Source organism: Narcine bancroftii, chromosome 1, assembly GCF_036971445.1.
Source record: "Narcine bancroftii isolate sNarBan1 chromosome 1, sNarBan1.hap1, whole genome shotgun sequence".
NCBI lineage: Eukaryota > Metazoa > Chordata > Chondrichthyes > Torpediniformes > Narcinidae > Narcine > Narcine bancroftii.
This window is the reverse complement of record NC_091469.1, coordinates 371,248,882-371,266,917: the sequence shown is the minus strand read 5'-3', so window position 1 is coordinate 371,266,917 and position 18,036 is coordinate 371,248,882. Positions and strand designations below refer to the sequence as shown.

The following is an 18,036-nucleotide window of genomic DNA, read 5'->3' as shown; positions in this document are numbered from 1 at the left end:
CAGCACAGAAACAGGCCAGTTAAGCCCTTCGAGTCCATGCCAAACACCTTCTCCCACCTAGTCCCAATGACCCGCACCTATCCCATAACCTTCCTTACGTCTCTCATCCATATACCTGTCCAACTTGTACTTAAATATTAAAAATCAAGCCCACATCTACCACTTTGGCCAGAAGCTCATTCCACACTCCCCCCATCCTGAGTGAAGAAATTCCCCCTCATGTTTCCCCTATACTTCCCCAATCCATGTCCTCTTGTTTGAATTTCCCCCACTCTCAATGGAAAAAGACTATCCGCATTTACTCTATCTGTCCCCCTCATAATTTTAAATACCTCTATCAAATCTTCCAGGCTCCAGGGAGCAACTCAAACCCAGGCAACATTCTTGTAAATCTTCTCTGCACTCTCCATTTTGTAGATGTCCTTCCTATAATTCAGTGACCAGAACTGCACACAATATTCCAAATTTGGCCTTGCCAATGCCTTATACAACTTTAACATGACATCCCAACTCCTGTACTTAATACTCTGATTTATGAAAGCCAACATACCAAAAGTTTTCTTCACTTTCCTATCTACATAGGACTCCACTTTCAAGGAATTATGTACCAGAATTCCCAAATCCCTTTGTACTGCACTCAATTGTCCACCATTTAACGGTTTAGGACCTTTGCTGACTATTCCTACCAAAATGTAGCACCTCACACTTACCAGTATTAAACACCATCTGCCATCTTTCAGCCCACTCTTCTAATTAGCCTATAATCCCACTGTAAGTTTTGAAAACCTTCCTCGCTGTCCACAACATCACCAATCTGTATAGTTACTAATCTAATTTACCACCCGATCATCCAGATCATTAATATATATATATATATGACAAACAAAAATGGACCCAGTTGCAATCTGTGAGGAACTCCACTAGTCACTGGCCTCCAAGTTGACAAACAATTTTCCACTACTACTCTCTGGCATCTCCCATCCAACCATTGTTGAATCTATTTCACTACTTCAACATTAATAGCTAATCATTGAACCTTTCTAACTAACCTCTTATGTGGAACCTTGTCAAAGGCCATACTAAAGTCCATATAGACAGCGTTCACAGCCTTCCCCTCATCAACCTCAAAAAATTCAATGAGATTTGTTAAACATGATCTACCATGCACAAAACCATGCTGACTACTCCTAATCAGTCCCTGGTTATCCAAATAATTGTACATTCCATACCTAAAAACACTCTCCATTCATTTACCTACTACTGACATCAGACTCGCAGGCCTATAATTCCTGGTTTACCTTTAGAGCCTTTTTTAAAAAACAATGGAATAACATGAGATACCTTCCAATCCTCCGGCACCTTTCCCGTGGTTAATGACATTAAGTATTTCTGTCAGAGCCCCCACTATTTTTACACTAACCTCCCTCAAGGCCCTAGGGAATGTCTTGTCAGGACCTAGAGATTTATTCACCTTTATTCTCAATAATAGCCAGAACTACCTCCTCATTAATCTGTATGTTTTCCATGACTTCATCTGCTAGTATTCCTTACTTCACCTGACTCAATGTTCCTTTAGTGAATACTGAAGAGAATCATTTAAAAATTCCCCCATCTCTTCTGACTCCTCACATAGCCTACCATGCTCCTTGCATTGAAATATGTACACTTGAGAGAATGTCTCCCACATTCACTCCTTTTGATTGCCATCTACTTTTACTACCCCTCTCCTTCATTAATTTTAACAATCTGATTCTTCTCTTCCTTCAAATCTAGTTGTCCTTCTACCCTGATCTCTACACTCTCATCATGATTCCTACCCTCTTGCTAAACTAGTTTAAACCTTCCAACAGATTTAACAAAGCTGCCTGCTAGGATATTCATTCCCCTCCAGTTCAGGTGGAGTTCTTGAACCCAGAAGAGTTTCTAATGATCCATAATTATGAGCCCCTGCACCAATTCTAGCACACGGTTATTCGTCACATCTTCCTATTCCTATCCTCTAGCACATGGCACAGGCAGCAATCCCGAGATTACCACCCTTGAGGTCCTGCTTTTTAACTTCTTCCCTAACTCCCTATGTTCTTCCTTCAGTACCTCATCCCCATTTTTATCTATGTCACCACGTGGACCACAACATTGGCTGCTCACCCTTCCCATCCAGAATGCTGTGTACTCGATCAGAGACATCCCAGACCCTGGCACCTAGGAGACAACATAATATCCAGGAGCCTCAATCTCAACCAGCAAACCTCCTTTCCATTCATCTCACCAATGAGTCCCCAATCACTGTCACTCTCCTTTTCTCTCCCCCCCACCCCCCCCCACTTCCCTTCTGAGCTGGGGGGCCAGCCTCTGCACCAGAGATGTTACCACCTCAACTTGTTCCTTTTTGGTCTCCACCAACAGTATCCAAAATGATATACCTGTTGTTGATGGGGACAGCCACAGGGGTACTCTGCACTGTCTGTATCTTTCCCTTCCCTTTCCTGACAGTCACTTAGCTTTCTGCCTGAATTAGAGGGGTATCTGCCTCCCTGACACTCATGTCTGCCACTACCTCTGCCTGATAGCAATGCAATAGCTCTTTTGGACAACGTGCCTTTCAAAATAAGTTCATCCAACTTCTGCTCCAGTTCTTTTGCGCAGGTTGTAAGGAATTCCAACTGAACGCACCTTCTGCAGGTATAGTCATCAAGGACAAGTACACTGTCCCAGATTTACCACATCCCACAACTGGAGCAACCCACTGTCCTAGCTGACTCCATGATCTAACTTTAATTAAAGGATTTAAACTACCTCTTCTGGCCTTTCTGGTAGCAAGCAAGCTAGCTCTTTCTCTGCCTTTGCCTCACTGAAGCCTCTTGAGCCAAAGCGTCAGAGTACCGCTCCATACTGGCTACTCTTTCAACTAGCCCTCTTTTTATTGGTCCCTACCAATTAGCTCAATTACCCAATTAGTAACTCTCCCAAATCAACTCTTAACCTTTTGCCCTCCACGTCCTTTTTAAACAGTCCCCGCCTCCAACTCTAACACCAACTTGTCTTTCAATGAAACGAGAAAGGCCCAAGTTCCTCTATGTGCCCTTTTTAAACAGTCCCCCCCCCCCCCCCCCACCAATCACTGTTTACTTACCAGTCACTCGACCACCCTACGATTCCAACACCAACTCGCCTGTAAAACCAGTTTCTGCAGCAAACAAAAGCAAATGTTGACACTTGAATTTTTTTTAACAGTGCAGGTTGTACCTTTTTAATCCAACGACATTGGGAACTGGCCATTGCCGAGCCATAGAAAATGCCAGGAAACAGAAATTGACCCCTTAGGGAACCTCTTAAGTAAACATATCAAAGGTAGAGCGAAATTTAAAACAGGAAATAATACTGTGGAGAGGCACAGTTAGCGTAGTGATTAGCATATTGCCTGACAGAGCCATCAGTCAGGACTGGGGTTTAATGCTGTCTGTAAGGAGTTTGTACTAACAACAGCAGACCATGTGAGTTGCTGGACCACAGAGTGCTGGATAAGAGAGGTACAACCTGTATTTCCAAAAAAACTTTGCTAATTAAACAGGAGAATGTGACTTTAATTTCTAAGCATTTCAAGGCTTTAATGTAAAAATCAGGAAAATATTGAAATATTGAACATGTTTTTGTTTTCAAAAAGGGAGAAGATCTATGTATAATCCAAGTCCAGATTCTGATAGCAATGCAATAACTCTTTTGGACGATGTGCCTTTCAAAATAATTGAGGTGTTGCCAAAGGGAGTTTCAGTTAGGAGACAATCTAGAAGAAAAAAAAGCTTTTCCTCTGATCACATTGATGCCTTGGACTTTTTTTGCACTTCTGAAAATCATCCAGAAATATCTTGGGCAAATGAAGAACATGGGTGTAACACTAATTTCCAAGTGCATGAAAATATGCCTAATTCCCTGAATTTTGTCAATATGACTGATGTAGCATGTACTGAGTTGGGACATTTGCAAACAACAAACTGCATGTATCCAGAGAAAGTCAAAACTACGGCCGGAAACAACACAAAAGACATGGAAATTATAAATTCAAGAAGTGTGCAAAAGATGAAGTCTAAATTGGAAAAAAGGGAGGCTGATCAATTTGGAGTAAAGCAAAAGGAAAAAAATGGAAAAATGAATGAAGGAAATAAAAGCATGCCTTTTAAGAAAATGTGGGAGGCTGCAAGACCTAGAACCAAATCAACAAGCAGAGACCAAAGTCAAAGCAAAAGGAACTCTTGGAAAGAAAGGAAAAATGCTCGGGATTCGAGTGATGCTTATAATTTTGATTTTGAAGAAAGCGCTCACCTTACGCCTTTCCGTAGAAAGGATGAACTGGTGGCAGTTGGGAATATGAACAATACGCAAAGTAGTGCTGATATGGAGAGTGATTCAAACCAGGATTTCGATGATAGTCTTTATGTACCCCCTGCTGATAAACGACAAAAAAGATCAAATTATAATCAAAATAAAAATGAAGAGCCAGAAGTTTTAACCATCAGACCAAGGTCAAGCAGAGCGACAGTAACTCTCCAAAAAAGGGCTTACAAAGATTGTGAAATTACTGAAAAGGAGAAGATCATTCAAAATGAGTTGTCAAAAACACCAAACAATGGCAAGTATAGGATTATTTTATCGGCCTTTGTGTTACTTGATTCAACTCTTATTTGAAAGGCATATTTCACTTTCTCTCTGCCTTTGTTCTCATGGATGCTTATTCCCTGGCCACGCAAATGGATATGCACAGTATGAGGCATCTAGTTTAGTTTCAATATACAGATTCCAAGACTTCCTTATAGAAGAGATGCATCACATTAAAATTAATGTGGTAATCTGGAAGGAAGTAAAGTCAATGTGCTCCCACCTCATTTCTCTTCCATTTATGTTGAATGGATATCCATTAGGAGAGGTATTTGCAGGACTGCACAGTGTTATGGTCTGCTCTATTACCCAGTTATATGGAACTGTTCAACATCTAGCTCACTTGGTTTTTGTAGTGTGATTTTTTTTTTTTGCCCCCAGAAGGATAATATGAAGTAGTCTGAAGAATTTGATGATTGATTCCCAACTTGACTAAGGCAGTCAAAGGATCACTTTGTCCATGGTCTTATTTTGTACCACGTAGTTGAGAGATTGTCAAGATGTGATGACCTTGTCAGATATCAGGCCAGAATTTAGTTTTGAACCTTTGACTTTTACTCACAGGAACACTCGTTTGAATTTGCTCAATATTAGCCTATCTTTTGAGTCCTAAAATGTATTTTAATCAAAGAGCTTACTCCCATCCAAAGGAGTCCTTGGATTCTGCTTTAGTTATTGTGTTCCTTGTGTGCAAAATTACATCCACTTTGATCAAGTGTGCTTTTTAAAAGCTTTGATTGTTGAATGGGCCCAGATATGAATGATTAAACACCTTTCTTTAATGGATAATAAATTATTAAGCAAAGTAACAGTGAATGTAAATTGCATTTACTTGACTCGAGAGGAAAGAAGATTGAGGAGAAAAAAAAAATCTTGTCCTTTTACTGTGTTTTTTAGATTCATTATTTTCCAAAATATATTTATTGAGCATCAAAAACAACTAAGTACACACTAAACAGATGTACATCATGTTCCTTTTATTAAAAAAAACCAGAAAAACCAACACACTTGTACACAAATGCTCACATACACCGTCAGATTCATGCCCATGCCCAGACACCCCACTCCCTGACCACCTTGGCACCTTTGCTAATAGTATAATCGGTATATTACTGATTATATGAGTGCAACTGTCTCTCAGTTAGTCTTTTACTCCGTAAGCGCTTATAATAGAGAAAAAAAGCATAAAGGGTTGCCATTTGTGGAAAATTTTTCTGGATGGATCCCCTTAATTTTTATCTGATTTTCTCCAGTTTAATAAAGACACTGATATCCTTAATCCTTTGTGTAATAGAAGGACCCTTGCTAAAATTCCAGTGTAACAAGATTAGACATTTGGCTAATAGGGACGTAAATGCTATTGTGTCTTTCTGTAGGGAATTTAAGGAGCTGTCAGAGATTCTAAATATTGCAGTCAACAGACAGGGTTGCAAATTGACTTTAAATATTTCGGGAAGTATGCTGAAGTCTCCACTCCAGAACCTTTGTATTTTGGGGCACTGATAAAACATGAGACTTAGGTAGTAAGGGGAGCCATTGTACCTATTGCATTTGTCCTCTATTTCAGAGTATACGGCTGACCGTCTGGATTTTGAAAAGTGTATCCTATGTAGCATCTTGAACTGAATGAGTCCCAGGCAACCACAGGAGGTGGTAGAACAAATTCTCTCAATAGCCACTTCCCACAGTTTCTCCTCAATTTTCATTTAACTGGTTCAGATTGGAGAAAATTTTTGATCTTTTTATAGGTCTTCCCATTGCACTGATATTCCAACTGAGAAATCTGTCATGTGTCCCCCCGCCAGGTGTGTTCAGATTCATTGGATTATACAGCACATTTAGATTTTGTGGGCTGCACCTCCCTAATTGAGTGTAAGCGCCAAGGTGGTTCTCCCCCAACATACACAAACAAATCTGCATACATGCCCACTTACTTACTACACTTGTCCCTGCATTAAGACTAAGCCAAAGGGATAACACTTGACATACACGTGGTCCAAATGTCCTTGCTCCTCAACATCAAGGCTTGGGTAGAACAGAAACAGCAGAATGTGAATTTTGAATTAGATTTACAGGCACATTGTAAGGCACTTCAGTCAACTCTACATTGTTCACCCCACTAAATTTGCATCTACATTTAACAGTAGTATTGCCATATTATATAAGTCTTGGAATTCCACCATAACAACTGTAGCAAGTTTGGTAACTGCAGATTAAAATAAGAATTCCCAACAAGTGGCAGCGACCCATTGCATTCACACTTTAATCAGTTGTTTTTCAACGACTTGACATTTACTCTTGCTTCTTCAACCAAGAGGAAATCCTTCACCTCGTCACCAAGAATGATACTTGGTTGGGAAAATTAACCCGTATCAGACCCCCTGTGGGGTACGCAGTTCCCATCTGATGTTGTTCAATGCTGTCCAGGCTCAGTCCATTTTGCAGTAAGATCGGGGAAATCTGAGATAGTCATCCCCTTCATTTTTACTTCATGCCGTTCTCTGGCATAGCATAGGACATCCACGCAATCACTGTAATTTTGCTCATTCACTGGATAAAATCACTACATTGTATGTGCAAAGTCAGGATTTATATGCTAATGTTTCCTTTAACCAAGTGGCTAGGGTAAGCGATTGCTGTTTTCTTCCCCTTAAAACATTAGTGGCCCAGTTTGATTGTGAGATAAACTTGTAGTTGCATGGATGTCCATTTAATTTTGAGCTATTTAATGGCTAAATTTGAATTCCCTGGCTGATAAGTTGGGAATAACTTTGGCTCTCAGGATCATTTGTCCATACTTTTTTGATTTACTAGCCCAGAAATGTAATTACCATGCTACTTTAACCCAATAAATAACTGACATTTAGTTTTCTGAGCACATTTTGACTTAATGGACCCTAGCCCTTCTCTTCAGATTGTTTCTCTTGTTGAAAAATAACCTAAAGAAAAACAATTGGAGCAGTTGGGGGGGAACTTTTAGAAGCATGTCTGATCTTGAAAAGCCTGGATAGAGTAGATGTAACAAAGTTGTTTTCCATTGTAATGGAGTCCAGGTCAAGAGGGCTCAATTTCAGGATTGAAGGACACCCATTTAAAATGGAGATGCAGGGGAATTTCTTTAACCAGAGTGGTGGACCTCTGGAATTTGCTACCGTGTAGAGGCTGTCATTGGGTGTATTCAAGGCAGAGATTGATAGGTATCTGAAAATTCTGAGTATCAAAAGTTTTGGAGTGATGGCAGAGGAATGGTGCTGTCTGGGAGAATGGATCAGCTTATGGCAGAGTTGACTAGATGGGCCGAATGGACTTCATCTGCTCCTGTATCTTATAGCTCTGATCATTGCACTATCAGAAGGATGTGATTGTGCAAGAAGGAACTTCACCAAGGTGTTGCCTGGACTCGAGGATCTTGGTTATGTGGGAGATTGGATAAGATGGGCTTGATTTCCCTGAAGGTTTGAGGGGTGATTTGATAAAAGTATATGCATTTTTTTAAAAATCATGTAGTAATCAGATTAATTCTGTTTAATTGGGGAAAGAATAACTACAATGGAATTGGACAGGAACTGGGGAGAGTAAATTCAGAACAGTTGTTCTCGGAGGTGAGGGAGTGGATGGGGAAGCACAGAAGTAATGTGGGTGATACTTAGAGACCACTTGCATGGTTATTGGATAGGTTTGTCCCACTGAGATAGGGGAAAGATGATAGGATTGAGGATCCTTGGTTAACAAAAGAGGTGAGACAGCTAGTTAAGTGGAAGAAGGAAGCATAAGATTTAGTAAACAAGACAGGAAGGTATTTAAGAAAGGACTTGGGAGAGCGAGATGGGGCACGAGAAGGCGTTGGCAAGTAGGATTAAAGAAAACCCTAAGGCGCTCTCTGCTTAAATGAAGAACAGAAGAATGACGAGATTGAAGGTAGGGCTGCTTGAAGATAAAAGAGGCAATATGTGCCTGGAGACTGAGAAGGTATGGGATGTCTTAAATGAATACTTAGCTTCAATGTTCACCAGAGAGAGGGATTTTGGTCAATTTGAGGTCGGTACAGAACAAGCTTGTATGATGGAGCATGTTAAAGTTAAGAAGGAGGAAGTTCATATTTATTGTCGGAGTACATATATGACACCACATGCAATCCTGAGATTCTTTTTTTGGTGGGCCAGGCAGAATTGCTTCTTATTGGTATGTAAACTGTGTTCAATAAAATGATATAAAACTGGATTATACAACAATATTAAGATGATAAGTCCCCAAACTGGATGAGATATACCCCCAGTTACTACAAGAAGTTAGGGAAGAGATTTTTGAGGAGTTGGCAATGATCAAAACAAGAAATTGAAGGTAGGGTGGTAGATGTGGTGTATATGAATTTTAGTAAACCATTTGACAAGGTCATGAGGCATGGAACCTTCAGAATGAACTTTCCTTTAAAAAGAAGAGGTCAGTGTCTAGTGGTGTTCTGCAGGATTCTGTTCTGGGACCTGATCTTTATGATTTTTATAAATAACCTGGTTGAAGAAGTAGAGGGATGGTCAGTAAGTTTGCAGATGACACGAAGGTTGGAGGTATTATGGATATGGTGTAGAAGGTTTATGTAGGTCGGCAAAGCATTATGGGTCAAGGATGTGTACTGTGCTGTTACGTTCTATATGAGGGGGATTTAGTAATAGATTTGGAATCAGAAGGCTTGCGTTACTGGTCTGAAGAGGCATCCAGAGGTATGACCTGAGCAGTAGGAGAACCCAGTCCCTTTCAATTTATTGTCACGAGTATTGAAAATGCAGTGATACAGCTTGCTTTGTGGACAGAACAGTAGACAGTAACAGTAGTGTTACAGAGAGGTCAGTTGGTGTAGAGTCAAGGTAACTAACATAATTTTCCTATTTTGGTGATCATTCTGATAACGGCAGGAAAGAAACTGCCATTGAACCCTGGTGGTGTGAAACTTCTTCCTGATTTTGGGGGTGGGGGGAAGGGGGGAATGAAGAGAGTGTGGCCAGGATGGGAGAGTGTTTAATATGTTGTCCTCTTTTCCAAGACAGTGAGTGTTATAGATGGAGTCGATGGAGGGGAGGTTGGTGTGTATATGGACTGAGCCACATTCACAACTCTCAACAACCCTACAACATGTATTGAAATTGATGGACTATCAGATCTTGCTGTGGATTAGAACTGGTGCAGAATTTTAGATGACTTTTGTTATTTTCTTCTCTCCCAGCATAAATTCTCAGAAATTACACCATGACATCACCCCAACCTAGATTAAACCTGAAGTGTAAATGTATATTTTTTTAGCATTTAACTCTTTCTGTAAATTTAGGGACATTTCAATTTGGCATGTCCATTATAAAGTCCTGTATATGCTTCCATTTCAATACTGGATTTTTTATTAGCAAGATCAAGGCACATGATATTATGAGAAATTTTTCTATTTTCTGTCCCACTCTTGCACCTTATCTCCTAGATTTATCATATTGTATCTTGTTCCCATTCAAACTACAGAACTTCGATATTACTCATTTGTAGAATCTTAATTGAAATATCAGTATTTAAATGTAGAGCTTGAGAATACAGTAATCAAAATACAGGTTGAACACCCCTGATCCAAATATACAAAATATGAAATAATCCAAAAATCTGAAACATTTTTTGTCTGTTATCCCATAAGGTAATATGTCATAGAGTTCAGAAATCCCTATTGGAGAACAGGATGTAAGTAGTGCATTATCGAGTGTAGATTTTTCAATACATGTCTACTTCAGTTAATTTGTACATATTTGTAAAGTGAATGCATATATCTTTAAATCTGAGTGAACTAGTGCATTTTTAAAATGGTGTTCCAAAATCCAAAAAAAATTCAAACCCAGACATTTCAAATAAGGGATATTTTTATATTTCAGGAATGAATGAATTCTAACGATTGGCATATTGGAGAAATCCTTTTACAATCATTTGTTACACTTAATAAGTTGATTTATTTCATATTTATAGTGTTTTGTTCATTAGTTTCAAGCAATGAATGTGAAGATTCCAACATTGCTGGAAAGGACATGCAGTTAAATATTGAATCCGGCAGTGAACAAGGAAACATTTCTGTCAAACATGGAAGCCTGAACAACTTTCTAAATTCTGAAGGAAGCAGCATTGTTGAACATCTCAAACCAGTACAGAAGGAATGTTTGTTACTGAAACAAAAAGGTGAGAAAATGCAGGAAGGAATGTGATCATTACGTAAATCAATTCATAAAACGGGCATGGAGGTTATCTGCTAAATCAAACATTACAGCACAGTATAGACCCTTCAGCCCACAATATTGTGCCAACCTATGTAAATCTACTCCACCTGAATCTAATTTTTCCCTAACACACAACCATAACCCTCTTTTTTTCTTGCAGTAAAACAGACATTTCTTGCCCATCTAAGAGTTTTTGGAACTCACGCGCAGATTGCCGTCACTGGAGAGGGAGAGAGAGCGATGGCAATCTGCACATGCATTCCAAATCATAGCGTAGGTTGCGAGGTGACACCGCTGTCCCTAATTACCCAGCACCACCTCGGCTTTCCAGCGGCAATGGGGACGTTGACCTCCCTGCAGGAGCTGGTACATCGGCCTCCCGGCAACAGTGGGGACGTCAGCCTCCTGGCAGGGACAAGACAGGTAGACCCCGACTTTCGATAATTTCTACTTATCGTGCGAGTCCCAGAACTGAATCGCATTGTAATTCAGGCTCTACCTGCATGAGCAAAATGTAGACAGGCGCACAAACAAAACATTTTGTTCAGGCCTCTGCCTATATTTTGATCCTACCTGAAACATTGGTTATGTACCGTATTTGATGGCATAGAAGACCCACTTTCTTACTCAAGAAATGGCTCAAAAATATTCCTCCAGGTCTTGTATGAGAAGTTGAAATTAGAGTAATAATGGTGACTTACGACTATTCATACATATGACGAAAGAAAAATACTGTATAAATTATAAAAATTAAAGAAAAATATATCTAAATATAAAAGTTACACTTGTTCGTATGTCCACCAGTCCCAACGGCTGCTTTCATATGATAGTGACAGTCAGACAATATCCCAGCCTTTTGTACATCACAGCATCTCTTTCAGTTCTCGCTCTCAGTTGCCATTCAGCCAACAATGATCATCGTCGCTGGGTGGCTCACTAGCTTGACCGTCATCTTTCATTGAGCACCAAAACACAAATGCATGATGATAGTAGTGGAAGATTTTACCTTCAAGATGGCTACAGGAGGAAATCGCTCAAGCAAAGCTATTGCATACAAACTAAAAGTGGTAAACTCTGCTAAGGAGCATGGTAATAGAGTGCAGAGAGAGTTTTTTGGGGCACCACCTACAGCAAAAATTATATGAGAATGGAGAAAGCAGGAATAACAACAGCAACAGACTGCTAAAAAGGGTAAACGTAACCTTCGTTGTCCTGTCTCACATTGGCCAGAACTTGAGGAAGAGTTTAAAAAAAACTGGGTGATGAATGTGGGGAATTCAGGGAAATGTGTTTCCACCAAAATGGTAAGTAATGAGGCCAGGAGATTAGGAGAAGAATAAGGTTTTACAGGAACAAAAGGTTGGTGTTTTCATGAAAAGGCACGGTTTATCAATACATACAAAAACTTCCATTGCACAGAAAATGCCAGAGGATTATGAAGAAAATATTAGAATTTCATAAATTTGTAATAAATGCATGAAAAAAAAACTTGTTTTGAACTAGGCCAAATAGGGAACATGGATGAAGTTCCAGTAACATTCGCTATACTATCCAACAAGACTGTGAGTGTCAAAGGGGCTAAAATAGTCATCGTGAAAACCACTGGTCATGAAAAGACACACCATACAGTAGTTCTGGCGTGATGTGCTGATGGCAAAAAACAGCCACCGTTTTTCATGTTTAAAAGAAGAACTCAGTCTAAAGAAAAAATAACACATGGTGTGTTTGTTTATGTTCATTCAAGAAGTTGTATGGATGAAGCTGGAACAAATTTATGGTTACAGAAAATATGGGAAGGTGTCCTAGTGGACTCTAAAGAAAATTTTCACTTCAGGACTGGGATCAGTTCAGGGCACACAACTGAATCTGTTCAAAAGAAGGCAGGAAAACTGAAAACCCAGGTAGCCGTCATTCCTGGTGGTCTGACGAGCCATTTGCAGCCTTTCGATGTGTGTATAAACAAGCCATTTAAAAATAGCATGCAAGAACACTGGAGAACAATTGGATGGGAGATTTAGACCATGAACTCACACCAATAGGAAGAGTGAAACGTTCCACCATTCCACAAGTGTGTGAGTAAGTGAAGAAATCTTGGGAAAATGTAAGAGCTGAAATTCTTGTGAAGGCTTTCAAGAAGTGTGGAATTGGTAATGGCCTTGATGGCACTGAAGATGATGCATTATTTGAAGACAGTGATACCAGCATCAGTGATGAAGAGTTCTTGGGCTTTGATAATGATGATGCTGATGAATGTTCAGGCTTTGAAGATTAAAGTTTTTGTTACAGAACACTGATGCTTTCCAATCTTCTTGTATTTTTGTTTATGATAACCGGTCTGGTAGCGTGTTCTCTTATAAAATGTTTTCTGTTATAGCTAAGCAGTTTTTGTTTTCTCTTGTTAATTACAGCAGTATTATTATTAAAAAGATTTTTCCTGTTGTCCTCGTTGCATGTTTTGAGCAAGTTTTAATGCTTACCCATAAATACACTCAAAGCAATTCTTAATATTTCAGCTGAAATGGGAAGGGGACAGTCTTAGATGCCTGTGGATCTTATATGCCATCAAATACGGTATATCCTTAACTTGGCTATATAAAGTATACTGTTTGACTTGCTGAGTTTCTCCAGCATTGTTTTTTATTTCAATCATGGTGTCTGCAGACTTTCATATTTTCCTACCTTAATCTATTTTTCTGTATTAATGCCTATTTACTTCTCTCCCAAATGTAGTGATTGCATCTAATTTTTCCTCCACCTCTGGCAGTATGTTCCAGATATCAATCACTTTTTAAAATTTACTTCTTGTGCACTCCAATTACTCAAGTAACAGCACTACCCAGACCCATGGAAAAAAAAACTCCAAATGGTGGAATCTTGATCAAACAAATGAGAAGCTGGTGAAATTTAGCAGGTTGGGCAGTAGCATCCATGGCTATAAATAGACAGTCAACATTTCAGGTTGGGTCTCAAAAAGAAAAAAATACAGCCATTCCCCAACATCTCCGAGTTCCGTTCCGACCAACCAGTCGGATATCAAAATGGACGCAAGTCTGACGTATGTTTACAATAATGATTTAATCCACCATGAAAATTCATTAGATTTACTTAAATAGCGCGCGCTTACCAAATGGCAACTGAGAGCGAGAATTGAAAGATGTGATGTTCCCAGTGCCGGGATATTGTCTGACTGTGGCTATCCTACATACATGGCTGTTAGCACTGGTGAACATACGAACAAGGGGAACTGTTATATTTAGATATTTTTTCTTTATTTTTTATAATTTATACAGTATTTTTATTTGTTGTCTGTACGGATGGTCATAAGTTGCATTGGTCAAAAGTAGGGAAGAGGTTGTAGTTCCAATCCAAATAATTGACTGTCCGTTCTCTCCACAAATGCTGCTGAACCTGCTAAATCATTCAGCTTCTCATTGTTTGCCTGTGACCTCTGCTACCTAGGACAAATCAAAGAATGCTGAATTACAAATCTATTGCAATTATTCATTATCTGTAATTCTAAATCCTGTTCTGAACTAGTATAGCAGGTCAGGAAGGGCCTCACAATCACAGTCTTGACAGGAATAAGAGGACAACAAATATTGGCATTGTCTACAGTGATCATCTTTGATAAATAGATTTTAAATGTTTACAAATGTCCATGCACATACAGCAGTTTGTGTTTACAATCAAAATATTTTTAAGATATTTCACAAATGCAAACTTTTTTCTTGAAGCAGAGAATGACTGTGGACCTCGCTTCAGTTTGAGTGATGTCACCAATTGTTCATCATTACCCTCTGAAAACCGAGGAAAGAAAATGTCCTGCCCTGTCTTTTTCGAAGAAATAAACAAGATATCTCCTATAGCTGTCCATAAACGGAGATGTACTGTGACTGTAAATTACAAGGAACCCAAGCTCAATTTGTAAGTTGTACTTATCTATATATATTGAGAAGGTAGTTTCAGATAAACATGTACTAGGGCTTCTTCAAGCTCTTGTGGAATTGTGTACTCCATTTCTTTTATTATAACCTTTCCTATGCACTCGAGTTCCTACTAACAAAATGCCTTTTGTTCATTAAGCACATGATAAAATTTCCCAAATTCTTATCTTTATTACCATTTTTATTCTTTGACCAGTGGAATCAATTCTTTACTATCCAACCCCTCAAATCTTCATTTTAAAGCCAGTGGTCAAACACCTAGTCAACTTCCTTTGGCGGAGAAATGATAAACAAAAATGTAATTCACATCTATATTCCCATGGATTTTCTATCTTAATCTTCGTATTCTCATTTTTATTTGAGCAGAGTTGGATCATAAATAAATTTTTCTGCGAGGATGCAAATAGTGAGTTTAGATTGGATTTAGAATCTTTGAATATCTTTAGATTAATTGGATTCAATTGATTAATATCACAAAAGAGGCCAAAGTAGACACAAAACCTTCCATTTAGTCTTTGTTCAATCTTTGTTAATTACCTCCACATTCTGTCCGTGTTCCAGTTCACGTAAATTCCATTCATCTCAGCTCCCTGAGCCACATTCAATTCTGTCTGTGCAGTGTTGAATTCCATAAAATTTTCATCCTTGTTTGCAAATTACAATATGTTTTCGCCATAGGTCTTAGAATTCTGGTTCCTATCCTCCAATTATCGTTTTGCCACCCCTGATTTTAATCTTTCTTCTATCCTTGACAGAACCTTCATATAACTCTCTCTTCCTTTCTATCAATTGCTCCTTAATCTCCTTTTAAGACTTTCATCACCTTCATTTATCGGTTGGTTGTGAAATATTTGAGAAGAATAGTGTGAAGCTACATGAAATATTAAGAGAATTTTAATAAATGCAGTTTTAGTTATAATGAAAACAACTTCAAAGTAAATGCTGACCCACACAGTAAATTACACTGGAATAAAATGATTTTTGCCATCCAATGTCTGGCTTGAGACCCCTGCCCCGTTTTCCTCCCCCCCCCCCCCCCCCCCCACCAATTAATTTGTGGTACTTACCATGTGATGAAGCAGGCGTTCCAGTTTTGGTCAAAAAAGACATTCCCCAACTTTAAAATTACACAGAAATGCTGGAGGAGCTCAGCTGGCCGGTCTCGTAGTGTCCAAAAGAGGTCAAGGTTCATACCTCCTATGGATACTGCAAGACCTGCTGAATTCCTCTCGCATCTGCAAACATTTGGTCTCATTCTAACTTTAAAATTGATCTGCTTTCCATTTCAGCTATTTCTGAAGTTGAATTTTGTGCAGTGATACTTGCATATAGGGTGTTATCTATCAAGATCTGTAAAATTCAATGTGTGTTCAACCCAAAGAGAAATGAAGGAAGTTCTTGCATTGATATCGGGCAGCACTATAAAGCATGGACAAATAACATAAATATTAAGATTAATTGAATTTTTTAATTTGTTGAACAGGAAATTACGAAGAGGAGACAGACATACCGATATCCAATTTTTGACTTCACCTATATTCAAACAAAAAAAGACTGATGAATCTCTACGTAAATCTGGGAAAAAGCGATCTCACTTTAGTAAATACAATGAAGCTTTTGTCGGCTGCCGATAGTTTCAACTAAATATAAACTGAGATCATTATGAACTTAGATTTGTCATTTACTATATGGATTAAATTTGGTTTTTAATTTGACTTGTGGTAAATTCCAATATATTTTAGATGCTCAAGAAAAGCTTTCATCTACATCTTGACAGTGTTTGACCACCTATTAATTCATGTGATGCCTAATTTCTTTATCAAACTGCTTAGACCATGCAGTTCATTCAGGATCATGTAAAATAATTGGTGGATGAGTACATAACCCCCTTGAACCTGTAGTTTCACTTAGAATTCTCTTGAGTATTATTAATAACGTGGAAATTTTGAATAAATTGACATCCCATCTTAAGTAACCTTTGTTATGTATTGTTATGTATTTGTTATGTTTGTTTCTTCTTTTGTCTTTAATTTTTTGAATGCTTTGACTAATCCAGATACCCTTTTGGTCACCTCTTCAAAAATGCTTCTAATTCTTGAGTCTATTTCACAAGCACAAAGCCATGCTGAATACCTCTAATCAGTCTTCCAAACTATCCAAATGCTGATAGATGCTGTCCTTCAGAATCTTCTCCAGCAAGTTTCCCACAACTGCTGTAGAATCACTGGCCTGTAGCTCCCCTGTCTTGTCCTTGCTGCCCTTTTTAAATAACAGCATACCATTAGCCACCCTCCCATCTTCTAGCACTTTACATCATCTTTGTTCTCAGGTAAAGATCTCAGGAAGGGCCTCCAAGGCCACCAACATCTCCCTGGCACCTTGTATATGGTCCAGGATATCACAACTCTTTTGGTTCATTTCTTTAGCTTCAGTAAAGACTTCTGAGAAATATTCATTTAAAAATTTGGCCATCTCCTATGGTTCCACACGGTAGTCATATTGATCTTTAATGATCCTCTAACGTTAGGTCTGAGATGGCAGTGCAGTAGGCAAGTATCTCTTCATCCTCTAACTGGATGGGCGCCACGGTTGTGTAGTCGACACCTGGGGCCAAAGCTTGGATGGCATTGATGTCCATACGGGATAACACATCTGGAACTTGGTTGCCCTTGCCTGCGATATGCTGGACAGAAGTTGTGTATTCCAAAATGTAGGTCAGATGGTGTAATGGAGGATTTAGACCAGCTGATGCAAGAAGGGATGCAGTTACATCAGAAGACATAATCTAAATTCCACCATGGGGCACTAGACCAGCTGATGCAAGAAGGGATGCAGTTACATCAGAAGACATAATCTCAATTCCACTATGAGACCAAGGATGCATATTTAATAAACACATCTAAATTCCACCATGGGGCCCAGGATGCAGTTGAATAGGAAGACATTATCAAAATTTACACTATGGGGCCCAGGGATGCATATGAAATCAGTAAACATTATCCAACTTCCACCATGAGGCCAAGAGATGCAGTTGTCTTTTGTTGGTCGCAGACTGTCAGGAGACCTTGAAGATAATTAAATCATTTGTTCAAAGAGATAAGATCTGAAGTAAACAACTTTTGGGTAATGTAAGCCATGGTCCCACTGCTGAAGTTTGAGACTCTCCAAGAGGTGGCAACGTCTCTCAGCAAGAAGAACTTCAA

At 39.0% G+C, this 18,036-nt stretch overlaps 1 protein-coding gene across 13 annotated transcripts in view; it reads left to right on the top strand.

Annotated features, from left to right (window-relative positions):
- Positions 1-16,804, top strand: part of LOC138751241 (shugoshin 1-like) — a 35,035-nt gene extending 18,231 nt beyond the window's left edge. For 11 of the 13 annotated variants that reach the window (XM_069913279.1, XM_069913274.1, XM_069913272.1 and 8 more), the window contains 4 exons: positions 3,665-4,627; positions 10,645-10,851; positions 14,624-14,813; positions 16,317-16,804. In XM_069913279.1, the coding sequence (XP_069769380.1) occupies positions 3,665-4,627; positions 10,645-10,851; positions 14,624-14,813; positions 16,317-16,467 (1,511 nt within the window). In that variant the 3' untranslated portion in view covers positions 16,468-16,804. The remainder of the gene's footprint in view (positions 1-3,664; positions 4,628-10,644; positions 10,852-14,623; positions 14,814-16,316) is intronic. The other 2 variants (XM_069913285.1, XM_069913284.1) reach the window with 2 other exon arrangements.
- Positions 16,805-18,036: the final 1,232 nt, after the last annotated feature.